The sequence below is a fragment of the Lytechinus variegatus genome, chromosome 2 (genome assembly GCF_018143015.1).
Source record: "Lytechinus variegatus isolate NC3 chromosome 2, Lvar_3.0, whole genome shotgun sequence".
In the NCBI taxonomy this organism is placed as follows: Eukaryota; Metazoa; Echinodermata; class Echinoidea; order Temnopleuroida; family Toxopneustidae; genus Lytechinus; species Lytechinus variegatus.
Window position 1 is genome coordinate 75,129,499 of NC_054741.1, and position 15,317 is coordinate 75,144,815.

The 15,317-nt window shown below is 36.0% G+C and overlaps 1 protein-coding gene across 7 annotated transcripts in view; it reads left to right on the top strand.

The window, feature by feature from the left end:
• The window catches only part of LOC121409024 (RIMS-binding protein 2-like), a 103,936-nt gene that overhangs the window by 12,635 nt on the left and 75,984 nt on the right, over positions 1-15,317 (top strand). For 6 of the 7 annotated variants that reach the window (XM_041600807.1, XM_041600803.1, XM_041600804.1 and 3 more), the window contains exon 2: positions 8,552-8,635. In XM_041600807.1, the coding sequence (XP_041456741.1) occupies positions 8,552-8,635 (84 nt within the window). Of the gene's footprint in view, positions 1-4,096; positions 4,769-8,551; positions 8,636-15,317 lie in introns of those variants that run through there. The other variant, XM_041600806.1, reaches the window with a different exon arrangement.

Below are 15,317 nucleotides of genomic sequence, written 5' to 3' on the forward strand. Positions count from 1 at the left end.
TACACTTGACATGAGGTACAGGAAAGACCAAAATGTCATGAAGATTGTACCTTGAGGGAAAATTCCTCCCCCTCATAGCTAGTACAGTATATGTCATCTTTTAAAAAAAGCAAGTCTTGCCTGTTGCTATCAGAATGTTGTTCGGCTTTCTACCTGATCTTTCAACAAAAATATCAATGGTAATCTTAAAACCATCATGAAAAATTGTACTTTCGAAGTTAGTTTTCCATATTATGTACACTGAAATAGAATTATTATGAAAGCCATGTTGAGTTGCTCATATTCTCTGTCTTTATTTAGACCATTTTGAGGAAGTGAATTTTTACAGGCAAAGGTAATTTTATGCACAGATATTATAAACAATTCCTGCATTTTGTTGTGTTGGTGCAATAACACGCTTAGCAAAACATTTTTGCTCACCGCAAAAGGCACTTATACATGCTGCTAAGGGCATTTTTTAAGGGCACAAAAGTGTAGTGTTATGAGTGTGCTTGCATTGACATAATTTTAAACATAAATTATAAGGATAGTTTTAATAATAGTAAAGAATTTGAGCAACCCAATGTGACTCTATTCATGCGGAAGTACATTCATGCTATATGGATTAGTTTTTGTGAATGCCTTTGTAAAAATGTCTACATTCCCCCTGAAGTAAAGTAAGTTGATGCCCTTTCACAAACAAGTTTTAAAAAATGAGATATCTCCTCCTCCCTGATGAATGTTTTTTTTTTATTGTTTTAAGAAAAATAGCCAACACATTGAAGTACAGTAGCAGTAGAAATAAGGTTTAAACTTTGGTTGTTTTCCAGTCATTATTACAATATCTTCCTAAATTTACACAATCCAAACCAATATTCTCTAAGATTTATCCAGGCATGCCTTGATAGGGCAAATCTATTTTGAATTACTCCCACATTATCAAACTGAAGGTAACTATCTGAGGGATTGAATGAAATATAAATGCTTTGAGTCATTTACTTTGAATTGTGTATCTCAGGAATCTAATTGATTCTATGCTATTAAATTTTCATCCTATTTGAAGTGCTTGAAAGAGATTACAAAACCTGAAAAAGCTCAGTCAACTCTACAACAAAGAGAAATATTCCCAAAGTTTTGTTTCGTTTTCATTGAAATGGCACACCCACATGAAATCTAATTGATTTTTATGCTCGTTACATCCAACACGCTACCGTCTCGGTTTTATGTTTACGCAGCACGTGTACGCATCGCAATTACGCTAAAAGCAAATAGAGCAAAGCGCCTCTCATAATGAGCGTTTTTGCAATGCTAGCACACAATGTGCCTGAAAGCAAATCGAGGCTCGGTAAATGCAAGTGGCTAATAGAACGTGTAATGTGTCGGCGGCGTTATTTTGGTGGCGGGCTGTAATTAGATGAGCGCGTGTGGGTGCCCATGGGCCATTTTTCTTTTGGCAGGTGAATATTGGTTGAGGGAGCTAGTTGGTATGAAGAGGAATTCATGTTGCTTTGACCTACTAACCCAAGATACTTTTTTGATTGATAAAAATATCACACACATATCACTCTAGATGAAAAAAATATCACAAGAAACAGGGATAAAGGACTTAGTAAACGTACTGAAAGGTAAAGATGGACATATTAGATTTTTGATAATCGAGGGAAGTTATTTGATTGTAATATTGCTTTGTATGCTATTCCAGATGAGTACATATGTTAATACTTTTTAGCCAAATGTCACTAACAAAGGTTGTGATCTTCATTTATGATCAATATATTATCCTGATCTTCTCTCTCTCCCTCTCTCCAAGTATTTTTCTTATACTCTCTGTCTTTTTGTTCTTCCTCACTGTCTCTTGTTTTCTTTTACCATTTCTTTCTCTGTCTTTTTTGGGGGGTCTCTTTCTGTCTATAGTAACCTCTTATCCTAGTAACATTAACTTAACCTGTCTGTGTAACAGGAGATCTGTAAGTGTATCGGTACTGACATTTTCGCTAAAGTGCAAATCGTTTCCCAAACATACAACCTCTAGTGTTAATTCTCAGGTCCTTTCCTGCGGCATTAATTCTGTAGCCATTGATATTGGTCATTAAACCTAGATTTAGTGCAGGGGGCGGTACACACCTGCACTTCTGTCCAAACATGCAAAGACCCTAGACGAAAAGCTGATTTTTTAGAGGTTTTATTTTAGGTCTTTCTCCTCTAACCCCTTTTTTAACATCTTAATAATGCAGACAAAATGTTTTAGGGGCATGTCTGCCATGAGTGTGAGAACTTATAAAGCTTTACTGATAATTTGGATGTTCCCAACCATGGTAGTATACATGAAAATACATCTCCTTTTTTTCAAGTTATCACTTTCTCGTTCTTCATTTTATTTGCTCCACACATTTTCATAGTATATGACATTTACTGTCAACTATTAATAGTTTATTTTTATTGCTTTCTGCTCTATATAACTTTGATTTTCTCCACCATTTATAAATCTATATATCTGGAATCCCAGCTTTTTTTCATCGTATAATCTAACCCACAAGCTCTGTATTTCCTAAGCTTATTTGTTAACAGAGAGCAGATGATAGTTTGATTACTAATTTACAAACAATTTGTAAATTAAGGTAATAAATCTTCCTGTATGGTTTTGGAAAAGCCTTTGTATATTTATGTAGATTTATTAAACACCCTCTCTGTAGTCAGAGTGTGTTTAATGATTGAATAAGATCCAAAGTGAATTAGGAACCCCCCAAAAAAAAGAATAAGAGCAACGATGTAAGAACATAAGTATCGATTCTTAATCCTTACTTTATGTGTTCTATTTGCATTCAGAGATGCATGCATGATTCTTGATAAATTTGATCGATGCTATCAAATGAACGTCTTCCTGCTTTATTAATTGCGACTTGGGCCATCCCAATTTGAGGGGAATGAGTAATGGTTCTCGTTTTGTCTGGCATGTTTTCAGCAACACAACATTGAAGGGTGCGTGACTCAGAATCAAAAGACATGATAATAAACCATTCTGAATTAAGATCACTGATGAAAGAGGCAGAGCATTCTTGTTGACTTTGAGAATCCATCTCTTCCGGTGAGTGATTGCGCAGTGAATTGGAAATACAGGATGCTGCTCATCCAATTCATATTTGAATGTTCGCCAACATTTCAAAAGAGAGAAACAAATATATATTTGTCAAAAAAAAAACAAGACAACCTGGTAATTCTAAAGCATGTAACTATTTGTAGACTGTTTCCATCAATTTCAATGTAGGAATATCATGACAAATGTGTTTTAGGCAAAGCAAGTAGGAGAATTGCATATATACATACATCGGAGGAGAGGTCTGTTGTTTGCTCTCCCTGGTCACATTGCCAATAAATAAAGATTTTTGTTGAGGACAAGGTTGGTGAGATTGGTTGGGGAATATCAGGAGGTTGGATGTTTTTTCTGGACATCCTTGTTCTGTGCAATTAGTGGCTAATTCCACTGTCAAGAAGTTAAGACTCTATGCCAATAACTATATAACCTTTCAGCTGCCAGTTCCATTTAGATTGAGGTCTCATTATTAAGAAATATACCAAGGACGGGATGAATTGCTGCTTTCAAGTCATATATTCTTAAGAAAAAAATTTGTCATCCTCATAATGTTTATGCTTGACATGAAATGTGTAGTTGAGACTTTCATGATTGCCTGTGGTACTGAAAAGGCTTTATACTCACTTAGATATATGACTGGCGATTTCTTGATGGGTTGGAGATGGGGCTATCTTTAATTGCATTCAGGCAATTTAGCTCTGTCTTCTGAAGGTTGGTCTGTGTTATCTCATTACACCATGCATCTTTGAAGCTGACAAAAGCAATGTCATCCAGATCAGATCTGGAGCCAGAAGAGGAAATTTGATGCTCCCCGGCCCAAATATTTTCCTAGATTGAGAGATTATGTACAAGGATGTAGTGCAATTGGACAGTCCACTTTCTCTGCCAAATGCCTGTATATTGGTGGGAGTTCTGTTCTGATGGCTGTTTTCAGGAAAGATCTTACTTGGTGAGATGTGCAAGATTTTATAGCAAGGACTGTTATCCAATTACATTATGAATATTTTGAACTTGGCACACTCTTGCTGGCTTTAAGATGCAGGAAATTTGTTGTAAAGGCAAACGGGAGAAGCTTAATACATAATACATGTGAAATAAGGAGAAAGACAAGATGTAAGGTAACTCTCACGAACTCTTGCCTCAAAAGCCAATACCCTGACCGGCTGGGATTTATTGAAATCATGTTCCCTATCTTCTGGAGATCTTTATGTTCTTGATTGGCAATATGGATGTCGCAAATCGAAGGCCACACGTCATCGTGTTACATGCCGACTGCAGCACTGGTGGACCAGTCGTGTTTTATCAAGGAACAGAATAAGGATATATTGGGGTACTGGCAATTGGAGAGGAGGCCATGGAATAGGTATCATTTAGGGTGACGAGGAAAGTACAGCATCACATTCAGGAGTCGTTTAAATCCATCTTGCCAGCAATTGTTATGTTGAAACATTCTACCTGTTCCATGATTGTGATTGAACTCTTGCACTGTCTAACTGTTACTGTGAGGTGGAGGTATAGGTTGTAGAGATTGTGACAAGCATGGCTTTAGGTTACCTCTGAACTGATAGAAGTTGTGGTGTGGTTCAAGAATGCACTTTTGGAGTGTCAAATGTTGCTTAGATCTTCAAGATATTCCCTGGAGTTGTCTCAATGTCTCTTTTGAAGATTGTGGTGTGTAGGACAGGAGAAAGAAACATGGTAACTACAATTTGTAATATGACCATGAAGTATAGTAACACAACCATGTATGGATACGCGACATGTTTATGAAAATTTGGTGTGAACCACTCATGTATTTTTAGCAGGACTTCTTTTTCGTTCTCACATGAAATTGTTGAAATGTGAAGAATGTTTGATTTTACTTCTGAAGTTTGATTTCATTTCTTGTTCAAATAAAAATTACTACTTTTTTACTGCAGACTTACTATGTTATAGTCGATTTGACATTTTCCGAACCTAGAAATGTTCTTTCCGATGAAGTTTTTTTCTTGATTCGTGTTCCTATGGGGTCCTAGAACAAATTCAGCTTGGTTGCCAAAAGTTGCCGTTTGGGCAATTTTGCTAATTTGCATAAATCCAAAATGGCCGCCAGATGCCATCTTGAAAACCTAACTTTTGAACCCCTGTCCACAAAATGATGAGTAATGACTCGTTATAGGGGTTTAGAGATGTGTAGAACTGATTTCTGTAATCATTTTTGCAATATAAGGTCATCTTTAGGTCAAATCCAAGATGGCCGCCATATGCAATCTTGAAAAATTGACTTGTGTTCCCCTTGCCCCAGAATGACGAGTAATACCTCTATTTAGGGGTTTTGGGGTGTGCAGAATCCATTTCTGCTTTCTATTTTGCAATATAATGTCATCTTCAGGTCAAATCCAAGATGGCCGCCATATGACGCCATCTTGAAATATCAATTGTTGAAGCCTTTGCCCCAGAATCATGAATAATAACTCTATTCATGAGTCATTAGGTATGTTGATTCAATTCATGTAGTTATTTTGCACAAAAGATAATCTTCAGATCAAATCCAAGATGGCCGCCAACCGCCATCTTGAAAAATTACTGTCTGAGGCTTATACGTGTTAGAACTAATGTAAAGGGATTTCAGTAAGAATACTCATTTCTTTTATTAATTCTCAAGTTCATTTAAACATTATCTGCTCAACTTAGAATGAATCATCTAGGTTTGGGCTATCCATTTCGAGTGTATTTTTTAAGGTCCATTCATACCTTTGTACTGAAGAGGCTTTTAGGGTCTTATTTCAATTTGAAAGTGTTTTATCAATATTATTTTTCTAAATCAATGTGTCCAATGATTGGTAGGCATCAGTTCGCCTTAAAAGACGATGGTGTAGCGCTAGGCCTTACATTTTCGAGAGTGACTATAGAGCACCACTCTAGAGTGGCAGTCTCTAGAGCAAATTTTTACAGATGAAGGAGGATGGCGCTGAGACACGTTTATATAGAGATGCTGCCCTAGCCTTCCTCCTAGGCCTTTGGTCTGCCAATTTAGCATTCCGATTATTTTCTGACGTCTTGACCCCTGTACTTAGTAGCTCTCCATAGAATGGATGGCGACTATCATCTACACCTTCATAAGTGTTAGTGTCTATGCCGGCAAGTTTTATGTCATATTTACATGTGTCTTTAAAACGGAGGTGTGATCTATCGATGGGGTGAGACCAATCACACAGCTTACCTTACCTTGGCGAATCCAAGAAGGGATTCGCCAAGGTTTCATGGGGCAAACATGCCCCAACCACCTTTGACTAAGGAGCGAGAATAAGCTTTTGATGCCAGCACGTACGCTGAAGGGCCTCTGTATTTTTCACTTTGTCCTGCCATTTAACGTGCATGATACGTCCGAGGCAGCTGACATGGAAGGTGTTTAGCCACTTTTCTTGGTCGGCGTACGTTTTCCAGGACTTACTTCCGTGCAGGAGCTTGGCCATGACTGTGACAGATTTTACAATCCTGATGCTTATATGCTTGTCCTGTGAAAGGGGACAAGAGACATATAGTCGGTCCAAGGTAGGTGAGGAGTCCACCATAACCAGACGAGTGTGTGCTGTTGATATACATATCTGGAGGACAGTCGGTGTCTTGAGTCTATCAGGATTTCTGACTGTCTCAAAGTCTGATGGATGGTCCAAACCCCTTACATGCACAAGACAGGCAGCTGTTGTGTATGACTAGGGCTTGTACTCCCACTTCTTGAGAGACAGGGGCGACATCGTTTCCGTAAAACATTTCACGAATGAGAACAATCCTGACCGTGCATGGAACAGTCTTGGGGAGCCTATCTTCTGCAGGAGGCTAAAGAGTGCACTCCTGCTGACCAAGTCAATGGCTCTTGTCAGGAGGAAAAGTCCAATAATAATTATAAAGGAAGTTAATAATTAAATAAATTTTTTTGAAAAAAAATACGGAGAAATCACTTTTTAATTCAAATAATACTTTAAAGTCATTTCACTGGAAAAGTATGGTTGCACAGAAATAAAAAGGGATCAAAACTCCCGAAATCATAGCCCAAACCTTGAATGGTTTAATTCTAAAGTAAGCGGTTAATGACGAAATCTATCAACCATCTGACCATCTTAGACATGACTTGACCTCAAACTAAAAATGGAGTGATTAAAAGAAATGAATCATTCTCACTGAAATCCCCTTACATGAGCTCCAATACATAACAACAACCTTATTAGGGACAGCACTTCTTCAAGGTTCAATAGTCTCGGAAGTAGTTTTTTTTTCTTAATATGGCGTTTAGTGGTCATGTTGGATTATTTTGACCTGGAGATGATCCTACATTGCAAAATTATGAACAGAAATTGAATAAACATACCAAATAACTCACGAAAAGAGGGATATTATTCATGATTCTGGGACAAAAACTTGAGAATTAATAAAAGAAATGAGTATCTTACTGAAATCCCTTTACATTAGTTCTAACACGTATAAGCCTCAGACAGTAATTTTTCAAGATGGCGGTTGGCGGCCATCTTGGATTTTATCTGAAGATTATCCTTTGTGCAAAATAACTACATGAATTGAATCAACATACCTAATGACTCATGAATAGAGTTATTATTCATGATTCTGGGGCAAAGGGTTCAAAATTTGATATTTCAAGATGGCGTCATATGGCGGCCATCTTGGATTTGACCTGAAGATGACATTATATTGCAAAATAGAAAGCAGAAATGGATTCTGCACACCCCAAAACCCCTAAGTAGAGGTATTACTCGTCATTCTTGGGCAAGGGGAACAAAAGTCAATTTTTCAAGATTGCATATGGCGGCCATCTTGGATTTGACCTGAAGATGACCTTATATTGCAAAAATGATTAGAGAAATCAGTTCTACACATCTCTAAACCCCTAAAACGAGTCATTACTCATCATTTTGTGGACAGGGGTTCAAAAGTTAGGTTTTCAAGATGGCATCTGGCGGCCATTTTGGATTTATGCAAATTAGCAAAATTGCCCAAACGGCAACTTTTGGCAACCAAGCTGAATTTGTTCTAGGACCCCTTAGGAACACGAATCAAGAAAGAAACTTCATCGGAAAGAACATTTCTAGGTTGGTGTATTGAGCCTATGAGACTGTCAAATCGACTATTATAAGCAGCACTGTAAATAGTCTGTAATACATGTTGTCTCGGGGGGGGGGGGGATCTCATGACCTGTATGTATAATTTATTCAAGACCTTAGTTACTTGTATTTATTGTATATGTATATTCTTGTATTAAATTTTTTTTTATAAACCACTGATTAGAACATGGGTGTTGCTATTCCGCTTTCTTTCCTCATAGAATCACTTCAGTATTGTATGACAAAAAGGCCTTCTGTTAGATTCATATGTTAACAGGTTCACATCTACTGAAGATGTTCAATATAACACAATAAATATTTTTTCCTTAACATATTTTTTTAAATTTAACTGTTCAATTGCTGTCTTTTCCTTTTTTATCCACAGGAAGTTGAGGTCAGTCAACAGAGAAAGACTTGTGAAGCTTTAGAAAGGGACCTCAGTGACGAGAGACAGAAATCAAATCAATTAGTAAGTAAAGATGGCTGAGCTGTCATAATGAGAGAGGCTACATTGAAAAGAAAGAAGTGTGTTTACTATGGGTAGTCATTTCAGCCCTTTGATCATCCAAGGGGACCTGTGTAGGTTAGGTACCTGTCCAGAAGGCATAATGATCTGCTGAAATCAGATTCACTAGGTGTACCTACAATCTAATATCCATCAGGCTGGCATACTCCACCACCAAGCCAACATGAAATATTTGCACAGGGTAGGCATTTCAGCAACATTAAACTGTTTTTCTACTGGATCCTGTAGTATTATATGTTATTGTTGCCTTTCTTCAATCTAATAGTATAAAAATACCAGACAAGAAGGTAAAGTAACCGAATTCAAAGTCTTTTGTATGACCTTTCTTGGGCTTTGAACCCACTATTTCAATGTTGTCAAGTGTCAGTGTTTGTAAAACATGTCAGTCTTTAAAGAAAGTAGTTTTTTCTGAAAATTCAGGTTCCTTGATAAACATTCCAATCTTGAAAATTCTATCAAGGGAAGCAAATGCAAAAAAAATGATGCAAAGGTTTCTTTTGACTTTACTTTAGGCAAAATAATGTAGCTAAGGACTGAAAGAGATGGTGAGATGGACTGAGAAAGCGAAATAGTGAGAGAGAAAGATAGATAAATGTATAATAAAGAAACAAAGACAGACAGAGAGAAAGTTAGTGAAATAGATGCAGGGGGGGGGGGAGTCCATGACCAAGACATATTACCCATATAGTCTAAATGAAAGGAAGATGAATAGATAAACCCTCATCGTCTTTGAATTATATTTCTTTTAAAGGGTTGACTTTATCTTCTTTAGTCATGACCACTCTACCCCTGGAGATTTATGACGCTTTTCATCACTGTATACAATGAAGTGAAGCATGAAGAACCATCTAAACAGGCTGTTCCCAAAACACCACATAAAGAGCTGTTGATGAAGCATAGTCAACGTGCTCGCGTCATCAGTGCTCTGTTTCCATCTTCTCCATTTACCCATCTTGAGTGAAGTCGGTGGATGACTTTGATGCCATTGTTTATGCTGTCTTGTATCTTGCATTGTGCAATGAGTATCTTAGCAGTGCTTGGGGAGTTGGAGTAGTTTGAGTTAGAGCCAGTGATAAAAGATGGGCTACAGGGAGATGAGAGTTGGCCTAAGACTTTGGTGAATATCTGAATTTTGGTCCTTTTTAATATAAAGAAAGCAAAAAGGAGAAGAGGAGAGGGAGAGAAGAGTGTTTTAAAAAAATATGGAAGTTAAAGATTGATTTTCAACTGTATTCTATGTTCTCTTCTTTGAGATCCCTTCAGAGAGAGAGAGAGAAAGAGAGAAAGAAAGAAATAAAGAGAGAGAGAAGGGAGATGGCAGAGAAGAATGAAGTTTGATGAGAGATTGGAAGATTGAAATGGTAGGCTACTAATATGAGGAACCTAGATGGAATAATTAATGAAATCAAAATGTATAAGTCAGAGCTCACTCAATATAAATTGAAATTATTAGGGAATATCACATCTGTAAATAAAAAATGCTTAATCTTACATTTTTTCACATCACCCATCTCCTTCATTTAAATGATATTCAATTGTTTCTTAGTTAAAGGATTCTTCTAGATTTGAAAAGACATAATCATATTTCCCACAGCATCTTTCAAATGTCAAGGGGGATTCTATCTCCATTTTCTATATCACAGATATCAATCCCTTTTTTGAATATTCATTCACAACAATAAGCTAGGATTTTGAAAACAAAATGCCAAATTTGATAAATGACCTATGCACTTCAAGAAAATTATTTGCTTTAAACTAGTGTTGAAACTATAGTTTTAAGAGCAAATAGACATTTTATCAGTTACCAAAGCTCCTTTCAATTAATCTAAGCACAACGTCATATTTGATGAATAACTAGGGTGAATTATAATATGGAATGATAAACCAGATTTCGCATTTGTTTTGTATTCTTCTGATAGCCCAGAGTCAATAAATTCTGGGAGTCCATTCTTACCTTATTAGTATTTTGACCAAATACAAATCTTTTAAAAGCAGGTGTTTTATTCTTTCCCCGGAGCATTTGGAACTTAGAATTTAAGATACAGTAATATAACAGTGATATATTGTGGCATGTATTTGTCAGTCAGCTATAACACAGAATCATATTTATCAAACTAATTTGAGGTTGTAAGACTGCATTTCACATTCAAGTCAATTTTAATGAAACCTGTTTTATTTTGATGATAATGTTCATCAAAATTATTTTCATGAAAAAAGAACATTTTGAAAATGCTTAATACTAATTTTTGTGTAACTTTACTGCCTCTTTTATACTTCATTTGTCATACTTTTTAATTGCCATGAATATAAATAACTGTTTGGAAAAAGCTCTAATTTTGAAATAAAAAGAAATTATAAAAGGAAAGGGTATATTTAAAAAAAGATATAATTAATTCTTTATAAGTATCTTTGAAACCTTTCAAGTCTCTTTTAAACCACTAAAAACATATTTTGTTTGTAGTGATTCACTCAAGTGTAAATGTCTTACAATTTTAAATAAGCGAATGATTTTTTAATAATCTATGAAAGAAATTGTTAAGAAATTGATTATAACAATGTATAGGAGTAGTTCATGGGCCAGAACAAATAATTCAGTTTTGTCCAACTTGCTGAAGGAAAAGCAAGGTCCTTGAACTTAGAATTTTGCATAAATTAAAGTAAAATTATCAGTTTATTTCTAATGTATCAATTTGTTTTTTATTATAAATCCCCTTAAGTTCTCATTTTAAATGAGATATGGATTCAAGAGATTAACCACAGTTAATCATTGATGTTTTATTTGACAGAAAACTGAGAGGGAAAGTAAAATAAATCAATGAAAGGAAGGGGTTTATGTCACATTACACCTCTCCCTGATATTGCCTTTCTGCAGTCTCTTAGAGCATTCTCCTTACCAATAAGGATTGTCAGTTGTGATGAATTGGAGTAAAAACGAACAGACAACGCGTGCCAAGCGCAGACATGTATCCTGCCTAAAATGGCATTTTTATTACAGCCTGCGCATCAAAACCACTACGCTTCGGAGGGGTAATAAAGAAGAAGATGCGCTCATTTAGAATTGGTCATGAGATGGAAATTGAGGCTCCCTCATCCCTAGTTGCTTTACAGTGGGCTTAGTTATACAGTTTGTTGTGTTTTCAAGAGCATAACAAGGATTTTGAGTGTCAGTTGCACCAAGACTTACCACTACTGCTTATTTCAAAGTATATTTTAGTTGGTATAGTATAATTCTTGTTTACAATAATTTGAAGAAATTTAGTATTTTAATATGCTGTTTAAATGTACCATAATGTTTACATTGACTATCAAAATAACCACATGATAATATTTTTCAAATATGGAGGAAGTATACCGTCCATGTGTTCATTGCTTGTTTTTAAATGATACTGTTGGGTCATGTTTAGGAGTGGGCCACAGAATGTATTAGCCGACATGATCTCATCATTTGCATGAGTTAAGCAAATGTTTATTATTAGCAGTATATTGAAATATTAATCTTTTTTTAGTGTTTAATTGAGCTTTGACATATAACATTATCCATATATAAGGGTAATATAATTTCCACTAGCAGACTAGTATCCTCCCTCACTCAGCATCCTGAAAGGTCCCGCTCTCAATCAAACAGAACATCCCTCCTTTTACCATTTAAACCACTGTCTGATGGAATTTCCTCTTTTAATTTAGACCTCATGTTCCCCCACTTTCTTTTGCTACGTTGACTCAATTTCTATCAAATCAAAACTAAAGAAGATTTATTTAGCTTTGTATGTTGGAGATGTGCCTGTTCTTTTGATTTGTTAGAGGTATCAGCTAAGTGGTATGGGTTATTTGTCAGTATTAGAGAGAGCAGGGTTCGATGGGATTGAGAATTTGAGGCTTTTACTTCACCAACATTACTCATCCCAAACCAGACATACATCCCCTTTCTTACATCCATTCCTCACAATGTCATTCCACCTGTATGAGATCAGACAGGGACTTTACCTACTCCTTTTTGCAAATACAATAAATTCATGCACTGCTTGAGATAGATTTGTTAAAAGCTTTTATACTATCATGTTGCTAAATTGATGAAATACAATAGCGACGTGTTTGCATGCTGGTTGTTCACATTCCATTTGGCAATTCATTTGTTCTTGGGGAGTATTTGTTAAGACTAGAAGGTTTTGGTTTCAAAATTGGAAAGCCATTCTCAAAGTGTCTCATCTGAAATATCTTAAACAAAATCCATCTTGTTTTGTTTTGATCTTATATTGAGCTTTTTTTGAAAATCTTTCTTTTACCAGGAAGGGAGGGATTGTTTGATCTCTGTATTAATTAATAGCATGACCAGATGAATTCATATTTGAAAAGAGGAAGGTGAATTGAATGCAAGATCATGGAAAATATTGATTTTCATCAAAATATTACCTTGCAAGATTTTAGTGTTCTGTGAAGTCATAGTGCATTTGGATTATATCATAGAAGGGGGAATTGCATTATCTGAAGGGTTTCTCTCATTTAAGTAATATATGGTAATATCTTTATCTGACTTTTATTAAAGTAAGATATTCTTTCAATTGTATGTAAAGCTTGTAGCAAAGAAAATCCAACAGGGTTTCTTATCTTCAAAATAACATGCTATAATGTTAGACTTTTCAAATTCTTCCAGATGTTAGATAGGGAAATCCCTTCTTTCTTTGGTCAAATTGTGTTTGACTTCATCTTTTCATGAACTGTAGGGGGGGGGTGATAAAATAGACCTTATTGAGTTACAAAGCATTTACAAAGGGAATGGATGAAGCAAGTTGTTCCTGAGGTTCAAATTTTGTGCAGTGTCATTGAAAAAGGACATGATTTTCAGAATAAAAGGGAAATTTGAAGTAATTTTGAATATTGAAAGAGAGAGAGAGCATGATAGAGAGAGAAAGAAATTGACAAAAAACAAATTAGTTATATTCAAAGAATTGGTACAGTGTGCAGCTCAATCATCTCATGCTATTTGTTGAATGATAGAAGCAGTTAAGATTAGTCATGTCAAAATGTCATCATTATAACTCCATCTCGTGTTTTCTTTTTCTTCTCCCCCTCACATTCCCAACCTAAGTCCCTGTATTTACCTAGACATGTAGAAGGTAAATAATATGCTTTGCATTTTCTTTTGGTCTATTTGCATCCGCGACCATCGGGCTTGCGTGTGAAGCCGAAACCTCACCTGCCTTGAGCTCGCCGGCTTTACAGCGACACCTGTACCCCGGTCGAGAGAAACGTGAGCCCTCGTACGTCCCAAGGGAGGGCAATGCTAGACTCAGATTGGCCAGTGTGCGGTACATTTTACTAACATTCCGACAGCTTCTGCTCTTTCTGTCTTGTCCAATTTCTGGCAGGTTTTTCAATTTGCCTTTATGTTTCATGTATTTTGTAAAGGTTCCATGGTTCTGTGTTTATTTAACATATGCGGTGAATACCTGTTGGGTGTTGTGGAGAGATAGGAAGACAGACAGAGAGATAGGAAGACAGACAGAGAGATAGGAAGAGACAGGTGTAAAGTGAGGACAGAAATATGGAGATGAGGATGAGTTAAAGCATTATAAGTAATATCTTCAGCAGCTCTGCTATCCTGTGATGATAATAGAATGAAAAAAGGGTAAATGAAAGAGAGAGAGAGAGAAAGATAAGGAAAAAGGGAAGGAAAATGCAATTTGGACTGTATGGCAGAAAGGGTAAATGAATAGTAAATTATGATATAAAGTAGTTTACATGAAACATTATTTGGGATGGCCTTTGACTCTAGTTGTAGATCATATATTTTTTATCTTAGTTTTTTTTGGATTTGGGAAAATCTTGAATTTAGAAATGTTTATTGGATAAATCAATTTGATTTAATTCCTTTTGATATTAAGGGGCTTTTTAAAATTGAATTATGTAATTAGCCATAGGTGCAAATGAAATTTATGTAAATGGTTAACCTAATGGAAAGTTAAGTAACTCTGAAGTTCTGAAATAAAATTTGAATGCTTGCTCTGTAGAGAAATTCATATTACTACGTATTCATTTTTTCTGATACATGAATCAATGTATTTTATTTCATTTTGATGGACACTATATTCTCACATTAGAAATGCTTTTGAGAAAGCTCTTGGTCAAAAAGAAAGTTCTATCGAGTTCTCAAACAGTCATTATCTTGAATTAGGACCTCATCTATTGATGCTCAAGTTCCTTTCATCCTTCCTCTCAACTGTCCAATATCCTTGCCATTCTCCTCTTCAAGACCCATTCCATCAATCCATCCTCCATCCCAAACCTCCTGTGAACCTACAATTCCTCCATAATCAGTTTATATCCTGTTCAACTTGAAATCCGACTCCGCAAACGTGAAATGGCCAGCGCCCAACCAAATATTAGCACTTCACGTCTTGGTTTGCAATCTGAAGGTGACGGTGGTTTATTACCATGTCCTGCACCAGGTGTCTTTGTTCCTGTTTGTGCTTCTCTATATTTTTTTTCTGCTTGCAAGTCTGCCACAGCTCCCTTCTTCCATGGCTTTGGTAAGCAACTCCTAAGCGATGAAACGTAAGCCATTTGAGGTTAAGACCCCTAGCTCGTCGAATGTCTCTCACGGATCCTGATCATTCCGTTTTCATTT